At 45.0% G+C, this 11,550-nt stretch overlaps 1 protein-coding gene across 1 annotated transcript; it reads left to right on the top strand.

The window, feature by feature from the left end:
* Positions 1-1,664: 1,664 nt before the first annotated feature.
* LOC125539126 (pentatricopeptide repeat-containing protein At1g77360, mitochondrial-like) lies at positions 1,665-10,764 on the top strand. The gene is made up of 2 exons (XM_048702494.1): positions 1,665-3,187; positions 10,462-10,764. The coding sequence occupies exon 1, from the start codon at positions 1,763-1,765 to the stop codon at positions 3,158-3,160; it is 1,398 nt and encodes a 465-aa protein (XP_048558451.1). The 5' UTR covers positions 1,665-1,762; the 3' UTR covers positions 3,161-3,187; positions 10,462-10,764.
* The last annotated feature ends 786 nt before the right edge of the window (positions 10,765-11,550 follow it).

Below are 11,550 nucleotides of genomic sequence, written 5' to 3'. Positions count from 1 at the left end.
AAACAAACATTTTTTTAAATTCATCGAACTTTTTCAGGGTTTGTGATTTTTTTCAAATTTGATGAGCTTTTTTCAAATTAGATGAAACTTTTTCCAAGATCAAATGAACTTTTTTCAAATTTGATAATTCTTTTCAAATCGATCTACTATTTTTCAATTTGATGAACTTTTTTCAAATCGGTGATAATTTTTTTGAAATTTGTGAACATTTTTTCTTCAAATCGATGAATTTTTTGAAATTCATGAACTTTTCGGAAATCTATGATCTTTTTTTTTCAGTTTGTGAACCTTTTTCCAAAATGGAAGAAATTTTATTGAACGGGTAACTTTTTTCAATTTCCCCTTTTTTTTTTACTTTTTGAGGAAAGTCAAAGGTCAACGGATTGACGTTGACCCGATCGAACAAAGCTGGGCGGCATGTTTTAAGACTAGCCACAATGGAGAGTAACATACATTAGTACATACACATTTTTCTAGACTATGTTACTACCTTCATAGTGGGTAGTAACTTAAGTGTGGTAACATGCAAAGGTTCATTTATTATGTTATAGACTCATATTGCATTGGGACATGTGATGTTGCAGTAACTAGTTAAGTTACTACAACTAGCTCTCTCCTCATTAACTCATTGCCACATAAGCAAATTTGTTGAGTTGAACCCGATGTTACTGCTGAAGTTACTCCCACTATGGCTAGTCTAAGGGATAAGAAGCTGGGAGGCTGTGTGCTACGAGCCTGGTCGCGTCTGACGGGCCGGCCCTTCAGAGAGGCGCCTGGGTGCCAGTTGGTTTCACTAGCGCCTGAACCGCTGCATAGGAGGGAGCAATGAAGGAAGGAGCGCCCGTTTGGGAGACTCCCCAAGGTGGCACGCTCTTAGCTGCCGCCACGTGTCGCCCTGTGGCGCTTCCTTCGAATTATTTTACACGCATTTTCTGCTTTCTAGATGGGGTTTTTCGGCTTTTCGGTTTCTCACCGGTCTTTCTTAGCTCTTGGAAAAAATTATATTTTTTTCTTTCACAAGAGTCACAAATTTGTTTTCGTGAGAGGCATGACCGTGCCTCTCGAAAACGAAAAAAACATATTTTTTTGCTTCCGCTAGAGGCATGACTGATCGAAAATGAAAAGAAAACGCGTTTCTTTTTTTTTTCTTCCGTGAGAGGCACAAATTTGCTCCGGTTTGGTTTTTTCTTAAAGAAAGATTTGTCACCTATTAACATGGGATCTAGTTTTGAAAATCTTGAAGTGAGGAATCCAACGGTGACTGTTTTAAGATTTGGACACGGTTTAAGAGATAAAACATTTTGAATAAATGAATCTATGAAAAAAAGAAACTCCCAGGTTATGACAAGTGGCGTACATGCAGTCCGCCGCTTGTTGCAACCTGGAAAGATGGGAGTGACTTTTTCAAAGAATGTTTTTTTTTCTTAAGGGTACAAGGAGTGCTCCTTTTTTTTGAGATGAAGTGCTGCTTAATCAGTGATTTCGTGTGCACCCCGTTCGCACATTATTGGGCCAGGATGCGAAACGAAGTTAGCCAGGCCGTGGGTTTGTCCGCCCAAACCAATAAACAGGCCAGATTTCAGCCGCGCCAGGTGACGACTGAGAGTTTGAGGATTTTACAAACACGCAGTTTTTCTTCAGGTATAGATAGAAAACCCAAACGCTCGATAGGAGGGCCAAAATTAGGATTGACAGTAGGAGTAGGATTCAGGGGGAAAGTAGAGGGGCACACTGCAGATCGAAGAAAGCACAGCCGCCGCCGATGAGCGCGACGGAGAAGAGCACGGAGGGGGAGGGGGAGGGGGAGGAGGGGTCCCAGCGCGTGGAGGCGTTCCTCGACATCCTCGGTCGCGTCCCGATGGGGGAGGTGGAGGGGGCGCTGACCTCCTGCGGCGTTGGCCCGACGGCGGAGGCCGCGGAGCAGGTGCTCAAGTCCACCACCTGCTACGAGCGCCCCAAATCGGCCGTCCGCTTCTTCCGCTGGGCGAAGGCGTCCGTGCAGCTCACCCCCTTGGCCTGGAACCTCCTCGTCGACATCCTCGGTAAGGCCGCCATGTTCGATCCCATGTGGGACGCCGTCCTCTCCATGAGCCAGGAGGGCGGCCTCCTCTCCGTCGCCACATTCGCCTCCATGTTCGCCTCCTACTGCGCGCGCGGCAACTTCAAGGAAGCCGCCATGGCCTTCGACGTCATGGAGCGCCACGGCGTGACGCCGGACGCCGTTGCCCTCAACTCCCTCCTCGCCGCCATGTGCCGCCGGGATGGCGGCGGGCAGGCCGCGTGGGAGCTTTTCGAACGCTACAAGACCACGGTCGCGCCCGACGCGGACACCTTCGCGATACTGCTCGAGGCGTGGGAGAAGGAGGGGAACGTCCAGCGCGCCAAGAGCACCTTCGGCGAGATGGTCGTTCGCGTCGGGTGGGACGCCAGCAACATGCCTGCCTACGATGCTTTCCTCTCCACGCTTGTGCGAGGGGACCAGTTCAACGAGGCATTGAAGTTCCTCCAGGTGATGCGGACCAAGGGCTGCCTCCCGGGGCTCAAGTTCTTTGCCAACGCGATCGCCCTTGTCGTCCGCAAGGGAGACCATGCCAATGCTATTGCTATCTGGCAAATTATGGTCTCGGATGCCGGACTGGTTCCCAATCTCCCAATGTACAACGCCGTAATTGGCCTCTGCTCTAGTGTCGGTAACACCGACTACGCCTTCCAGATGCTCGATGAAATGCCCTTAAATGGGGTCTTTGCAGATTCTGATACATATAATTCCATACTTGAGGGGCTCATCAAGCAGCGCAAGGCTCGTGAGACTGAAGGTTTCCTCGCGGAGATGAGCAAGAACGAGCAGCTGCCCTCGGCCTCCAACTGTGCTGCTGCTATCAGCTTATTTTCTCAGGAGTTTAACCCATCTGCCGCAGTTGACGTGTGGCACTGCATCGTGGAGCACCAAATTACTCCGGCTGAGGAATCAGCCAAAGAGCTAATAGCTGGGCTTCTCGACTTTAGCAGGTTCGCCGAGGTGAAGAAATATACCGATCAGATGCTTGACATGGGAATTGAGTTGCCCCAGCCCACCATTGAAAAAATGAAGCGAGCATTTTACAAGGCTGAGAGGCATCACACATATGACCAAATTGCACGAAGGTTGAAGCGGCGGTAACAACACATTGATGGTATAATTCATTAGGTATGTCTTCTTTCATTAGGCCTCAAGGTAATTAAACTACTTCTAACTATTATTCCAGATTACTACTTTCGTGGCCTATATATTGTTAGCCCTATCGGCTATATATTCATTTTGAGAAACCATGAGTCGTCAGGCTCCACTGCTTGGAAGTTTTGTTCGAAAGGAGGCAGACTCTAGCAGTTGCATTGCCTAATTTTGGGAAGTCTGACTTTTTCTGCTATGTCCCGTGGTTAGGGAGGGTGGAGATGGTGTGGCTAGGGGTTGGAGGAAGAGAGGATAATTTTGAGGAGGATGATGGCTGATAAACGGGAGAAATTAGACAACTTCATTCTACTTTATCCAACAGCCGGTCTCACCTTATATAGATGTTGAGACACCCTAGGAAAAAGAAACCCAAAACTCTGGAATATGGAAAAGAGGCCTAACTTGGGGGGGGGGGGGGCACATCTGGGCCTGGCCCGGGCTCAGTTTTTCCGCCTGAAGCCCGGCCCAAAAGCCTGAACAGGGCATAAATCACTATTTCAGTAGACATATAGGTATAATATATCATTTAAATATCCCAAATTCATTATTTTAATTAAAAAGTACACTATTCATGTGTTTCGGGCCGGGCCAGGCTGGGCTTGGGATTTGAGGTCAGGCTTTGCAAAGCCCGCCCTGAACCAGGCCCGACCTGGAGGATGCCCAGGTTTACTTGAAAGGCTTGGTGGTTGGAAGTATAGTCTTGGCTCTTGTTTATTATTCGTAACAAAAGAATTGTTAGCCCGCATCTATACATCCGTTTACTAGTGCATGAGCAAAATTTTGTTGTCCTTCCATCGCAGGGACACCCATCTCACATGATAACCGCATTACCCATGTGTAAAACCCCAATAGGGAAGGTATACTCCTAGACTCCTAGTTTGTACTTGCGGTTATGTTTGTGGCAAAAAGCTATGCTTGGAAGGTAAACACGCACAAGCATGGAAACCCAAGATGGCAATTTGCCCATAGGTATTTCGCAATTTTTCCCCATGGGTAGAGTATGGGTACGATTCTTTGCCCTTGGCCCTTGGTAACTTGGTTAGACAATCTCCAATGGCATCGCCCACTCCCTCGTGCTCATCCGAACCGGGCTTTCCAGACAGAAAAGGCCTCCAACGGGCTCCCTACTCCGGCCCTATCTGACTCATAGTTCGAAATCCCCTACCGTAGTGTCAAATGAAGGGGAGTAGGGGAGTCCGGTCTGTCTGCCACGTAGGCCACATACACCGGAACCCCTCCCCGTCCCCACTCTACCCTTCCTTCTCCACTCTATTTGCTCGCGTCCCACCTCTCACTTCGGTGGCCATCGCCGTAACCCCACCCCGACGGCCGCTGCCGCTCCCTAGCTCGATCGCCGTGCTCCCACCTCGATTTGAGTCCACTGCCCAGTCCATCCTCCACATGGATCTATCCAGCCACACGGATGTGTCCGACATGGACTCCAAGATGTTCGAGGCACTGTCGGCCATGCTTGGGATGAACTTGGAGAGCCTAGCACGCAAAAAGCACAACACCAAGCAAAAGGCTCAAGCGGCAGCTCCTCTAGCTAGCGTCCATGCCATGCTCATACCTGCACTTGCACGTCCGGCCGCCCAAAGAAGGAATAGATGAAATTGAGAAGGAGAGATGGCATGTGCCAAAAGAGATAGAATGAAGGTAGAAAAGAAGGACGGAAGGTTCAACACATTCATGGAGATACAAACAAAGATTGTTGAAATTGAGAATGGGGAGGATTGCACTTGAAAGAGAGGAAATTGGACTGGCAAGGTTCATCGAGGAGTCGAGGGTCATGTTCACCGACACTACCATCATGGATGCCGATGCACTCAAGTGGGTTCCGCCGGATGCCTAGCAACATCAATGCACGCCATGAAAATGACGATGTACATTGTTTCATTCGGTTTGTTCAATCTGAATCATGAACTTTGATTGAATTGTTTGTCATGCATAATTTATCTTAAAATTGTTTGTCATGATATATCTACCGTTGAATTGTTCTTGATTGTTGCAAATGGATGAAAATTTGAGTCTAAGAAAACGAGGGCAGGGGGATTTGGGGTGTCGTTGTTTACCACTTTGTCCCATTAGGGGACACCATTTGACCAACACCCTTGGAGACCCCCTTAGTCATGGGTTGGACATGTGTCTAATTTGTTTGCAACTAGTTACACGGGTAATATTTTAATAATTAAGTAAATATTTTTTGTTTCATATGACATGTTGGCCATCATGGATGTATCACATGTATTTGTGAACCTTGACTTATATGGTACTATTTGTACATGCCGAGATGACCTGATAGGTACCCTCGAACATGGATACCCATCGGGTTTAGGCATAGCCGCATAGGCATGATTGTCTCGCCATGAGTGGGTGATGAGCACCCTTGTGGGCATGGGTTTGATATTGCTCGTTGTGCCAATTCCTGTGTGTGCTCCACTCGTTTAGCTGCCAACATGTATTTTTCATTGACATACGAAACTAGGTCGTTCTTGTGATGTCTCCACACAATGTCATGTGACTAGGCTACTAACTCCACGGGGATATCATGTACTGTGCTCCTTACCATTTGCAGTGACAATGCGCTCCCTATCTCGTCTGTGTCATTGCCTCACTTAGGCATTGTTGATTCCTAGAACCATGAATCCACAATGACTTCACTTGTTTTTTTTTTGCGGCATTCTTGCATTGTAAACAAACGACCAAGTTTTTCTTCAGAGGCCCAACACATGTGATTTCTAGAACCCTTGCATTCAGTTTTAGTTGTGTTGTTCTTGGGTAAACATGCTTCAAGGCATGCCCATGGGCAGTGGGCACCTCCCGTTGACAAGCATGTCAAGTGTCTATGCTTGTCTGTGGAATGCATGACTGACACTTTCATGTTGTCGATGTTTGTTTGCAACATGAAAGTGGTTAGGGTAATTTCCGACCGAAACCGTTTCCGAATCCGTTTTCATATGATACGGTAAGAGCTTTTTGACATCTGAACACAATCCGGTCTGAATACGAGTCCAATTGATAGGATATGGTACTAATATACCAGGCCGTAGGATAGTTCGTTTTTCCTAGTCGGATAATCCGACCTTTTAAATATGGATATACGATTTATGTATGAAGAAGTTTTAAGTATTAAATAGCAATATGTGAATGTTATCTTTGCTTGTGAGACGAAACATGCTTTTTAGTGATCTATTTGGCTTATTTTAGTATATTTTAGTGCTTTATGTGTGTTTAAAGTGTATAAGTATTAATACTTGCTCATTGTTTATTTATAACTTTAGGGCAAAGCATTTATATATTTCTTGTATATGCATGTGGTATATGACCTTTTTTATCCGGATCCATTCCGTTACCTTACCATGTTTTAATCTCCATAATCCGCTATTTGAACTCGCATCGGCGCCGCTCCCGAATCTGACAATAAATATGCAATAGGATAAGGTATGAGCATTATCCATCCGAATCCGATTCGGTTTCATCCCTACTAAGAACAACACAAGGAATGTACGTAGATTTTTGTGACAGGGGTCGTCACCTTAGGTTACCAGAGGGACACAAGACATAAGCTTTACCCAGGTTCGGGCCATCGCGTGACGAACAATAACCCTACTCCTGCCTATATAGGATTTATATCCAATAGAGATTACAACCGGGTGCACAATGCCGTGTCTGGCGAGTTGGAGGCCGAGTTGCCGAAGTTGAAGGTGGACGACCTAGACGGAATGTCTAGATGAGACATGCTAATTAGCTATTATATGCTTCTAGGGTTTCTGGAGTCGGACGAGTCCTTGTTCCTGCGAGTTGAAAAAGTCCATGATCTTAGTCGGTGACCACCTTCCTTCATGTCCATCATCTTGATGCACACGCCTTGGACTCCCTATTTGGTAGTTGTATGACTCCATTTTAGGGAGATTCGGGGCGGCATGCCTAGGGGAATCAACCACCCAAGTCCATGATCTTAGTCGGTGGCCACCTTCCTTCATCTCCATCATCTTGATGCACACGCCTTGGACTCCCTATTTGGTAGTTGTATGACTCCATTTTAGGGAGATTTGGGGCGGCATGCCTAGGGGAATCAACTGCCCAAATACGGGACCATCCGACCATGCGCAAGTAGGCAAATATGCCCCATTTTAGGACATGCGCATCATGGGCAAGTGCCGAATCATCTTTCCCTCGACGCATGGGCAACCATGTACGCAACACGCCTAGCTTACATCCCTATATCCTCTTCTATGAAAACACAGATAAGTAGATACCCTTTTGCCATCTTGCAATTTTGTGGTCACAGGTAGTTAATGTTTCAACCTACATTCACACAACATTAAGGCTTCCATCAATATCTCACGTGATCAAAGATGGCGTTTTATTAGATGGTGACCCTGCGTGGTGGGGAAAATTGCTGGGCAGCCAAAAGCGGCAGGGCCCACCTAACTTTTTCTCTCTTCTATGAAACTCCTATGGACCCATCCATGTGACACTCTCCCCGGTCTTCTCTTTCTTGTGGAAATTTGAAATTTCTGAAAGTTTTGAAAGTCCATTTTTTGGAAGTTTGAATTTTTGAAAAGACAACAATTTTAAAATTTCCAAAAGTTCAGAATTTGCCAAAATATTGAAAATTCGAACATTTGAACTTCCAGCAAGTTCAAAATTCTAAAACGTGGGACATTGGATTTTTTGACGGTTGATATTGCAATTTCTAAAACTTAGCAAAAAGGAAAATTTTGATCAGGCGTGACTATGCAAAGCTGGAAAGTGCCGCTAATCGGAAAGTGACCCGCCAGAGAATAAGCGGGTGGGTGAGCGCCAAACAGCAGCCCCTTGCTTAAAGATCTTGGTTCTGAACTTATAATAAATCTGAGTAGAACGTCGTGCCACCCAAATGTTAATGCTTGGAACCTCCGTTGTCGTATGGTTGTGGGTGCCTTTGTCATTGCAGGGAACTAGGCACATATGCCCGTTGCAAGACGTGACCGCTTGTACCAAACCGCACTGAAGGACAACACCATGATTCGAGAGCTGACGCCACTAGGGGTCGACTCCTTGATGGCAGGACCTTGTGGGGCGATCGAATACCCCCCGCTCTGCACGCACTGTTATACACACTTTAATATATGAGTTAGAATTTCTACATTAATAACCTAAATTTGAAGTCATATACTTAAGAAACAAGCATGGTAGATATTAATAAGTACCTAATGAATAAAGCCGAATTAAATCTAAGGTTCTCTTCGATTCAAAGTATCTTTTAGGATTGTATCCATAGGATTTTTCTTCTTTCTTATTATGAAGGCTGTTTGATTTGTACTCCCTCCGTCCGGAAATACTTGTCATCAAAATGGATAAAAGGAGATGTATCTAGAAGTATTTTAGTTCTAGATACATCCCTTTTTATCCATTTTGATGACAAGTATTTTCAGACGGAGGGAGTAGGACCGTAATCCCTTTAATTTTTTCCTAGGGCATTTCCTACTGTCTCATGCTTCTGAGAAAAGTTATTGTCGTTTTCCTATGGTACACTCAAGCATTCATTGGTACAAATTCTTATGGTTGTCAAACCTACTGGATACAGGAAGTCATGGCATTGTACTCCCATATTTTTCCTACTCCTGTGTTTTTTCATGGTGCTTTTTGAATCCTGCTAATCACAGGGGCCTAATGTATATATTCCCATATTTTGTTCTTCCACGAGGCTTATGATGGCAGGAATGCGGCCTTCCCTTGGTAGCACTAGAAGTGTAGGGTATGGTAGCTTCGACAAGCTAAAAAAAAACACAACAGTGGCAACCTTATATTGAGGGGAATCGTTAAGGGGTATATAGAGGAGCATGCGGGATCGGCAGTGGCACGGGATCCGCTTGATCTGTCAAAGTCGACGGTTTGTTGTTGGTTTGGGATATGGGCTCATTTTTTTGTTTAATATATGTGGTGGACTAAGCAGTACGCAATTGTACATGGGAAAGTAGCCGTTGCTTTTTTGGCACTGAGGTAAAAACCTAGCCTCCTACACTGGCAAGAGTATATTCTTAAGACTAGCTTCACTAAATTCTCTCCTTGCTGATTATGTATGTCTTGGCGCTAATAAACAAGTAGGGGGAGTAAACTGCACAGTAGGTTCACAAACTTGCCTTGTTGGATCAGTTTAGTCCAATAATTTGCAAAATGTGAATTCAACAGCCTAAACATGGCAAAGTGTTTGACCACCAATCTAAATGAGGCAAAGTGGTAGAGCAAAGTGCACCCCCACCCCCCCTTCTTTTTTTAGTTCCGCATGTACGCCCCTACTTCTTTGCCCCATTTGACTGCATTGCGCTCTCTCATTTTATTGCTGTTGCTTGGGTCATAGACACGGCCAGCCACCAGCATCTGTCTCAGGCAAGGTGAGAGAGTGGGAAAGAGATATGTTGAATGAGGGAGAGAGAACGGCTGAGAAATAGAGGAAGAGGTGATGTTTTTATTTTGGACAAATGTCAGCTTAGCTAGTTTTTTGTCTTGCGTGGCTTGCTTGTTGGTGGAATTGGACCAAAGATGCACCACTGTCAATTTTAGCATGCCCACTTCTTTAGAATGTCTGTTATTAAGTTCAGGTTTGTGTATTTATGTGACTCTGTTGCTTAGCTGATTTTTTTTAGTGTTTTAACCTGGACAACATAAGTTGGGCACCTCTTGTGGTGCTTTCAAGCAATCAACTTCCGATTTAAGCACCAAATGGTCCAAAATCATTATGTTTTACTTTTATGATGGTGGAGTTTTACATGAAAAAAAAAACTAATCTGAAGATACATGACAGATCAGTTTTACTTACGTGAATAGTAGCGTTTGTCCTCTTTTCTTCTGACTTTTTAATTATTGTCTGTCATATTTCTCAGTTTAATTACTCTTGAAGTATGAATTTAAGAGTGAAATTTTATTATACATAGATACGATAAGAGTGAACCGCTATAGTGCAGGAGTGCACCACAGGTAGTGACTGCGTAGCATATGTTATAACCTGGTCATAGTAGTAGCAGTAAAAACATGGGCGTTCAAAATACCCGTCAAATTGTTTTGTTTGAAAGAATAAATCATCTTGTTCATGTTGGCTTGGATAAGAGCATTAATTATTTCTTCACTTGCTGGACTCATTGGCATGGATAAGAGCATCAAATCAGTGTAGCAGCCTCTTTCTGGAATCAACTGCCTTATGACCAGAAGTTGACATTTTCTCTTCTAATCTTTGGCTAGCTAAACTCTCCTTGGTTCCTCTGCAGAAACGAGCCAGACAGAGAAGCTGCAGGATGGGGTTTCAAAGTGGAACGTGGATGGAAGTAGATGTTGTTTTGCACCAGGTGGTTGTATGGTAGATGTTTCCTGGAAGTATAGCATTGTACTGTTGTACTGGGCATGGAAGAGCAGTTTCTGAGATAGCTGTAATGCTGTACTTCGCATTAACTGGAGTAGTCTGTTGCCTTTTCCTCTGCAGTGTTTGTTTGACTGTTGATGGACAGGAATAGGGAGATTTCGTTTCTTGCTCAAATATAAAAGCTTCTGAAAAACCGAGGTAGATTCAGGAGTACAGTAATCTATTTTCCCAGGTAGAATGCCCAAATAGGTTTTGATACTCCCCATATTTTCAGTTTTTATTAGGAGCTCATTTGACGAGCAATTAAGAGCACCACCAGTGTTGCACAGAACTGGGACAGGCAACCTCACTTCCCATATTTTCGGAAGAGCACTCCTATTGTGGAAGTGGAACCAGCTCACCATTCTTGTAAATCGAGTGTCAGTCTGAAATGGGTTTGGTTTTTTTTTTTTAAAATTTTTTCCTAGAATCACACCGATTTCGATGGAGCTGTTGCCTTGTTATGCCATCCTGTTTTACCAACAGACCACACGTTCGGTGGACAGTGTGCAAGATGATCTGTCCCTTTCGACATGGAAGTGAACTCTCGCTTTGTTTTATAAACAAATTTGAAACGATAAGGAACGCATCGTCCTTCGTTGCTAGCCCGGTTGCTGAAACGCATCAAATAATTCTGCCTGAATAGGACTCGAGCCGTCAGGCTCATCTCAGCCATAAAGCCGCTCAGAAAAATTAGTTGTGTCATCTCCACTGGTGGGTTGGTCTGGCCGGTCCTTGTTGTTTTTGTGCGTACAGTAATCCATGGCCAGGCTGCACCCGTTCTTGCCCGAGTTGCATGCGCATGTACTCATGTAGCAGTGTAGCACCAACAGTTCTATCCAATGATTGATCTTAGGGGGCGGCTGGATAGGGCGCAAAATTTGTTGGATTCCATGTTCAGCGCCCGCTGGGTGTGACTGCGGTCGCACTCAACAACACGCACACCTACTCCAACCCA

Source organism: Triticum urartu, chromosome 2, assembly GCF_003073215.2.
Source record: "Triticum urartu cultivar G1812 chromosome 2, Tu2.1, whole genome shotgun sequence".
In the NCBI taxonomy this organism is placed as follows: Eukaryota; Viridiplantae; Streptophyta; class Magnoliopsida; order Poales; family Poaceae; genus Triticum; species Triticum urartu.
Note: the sequence above shows the minus strand (reverse complement) of the source record. Positions and strands in the feature narration are given on the sequence as shown.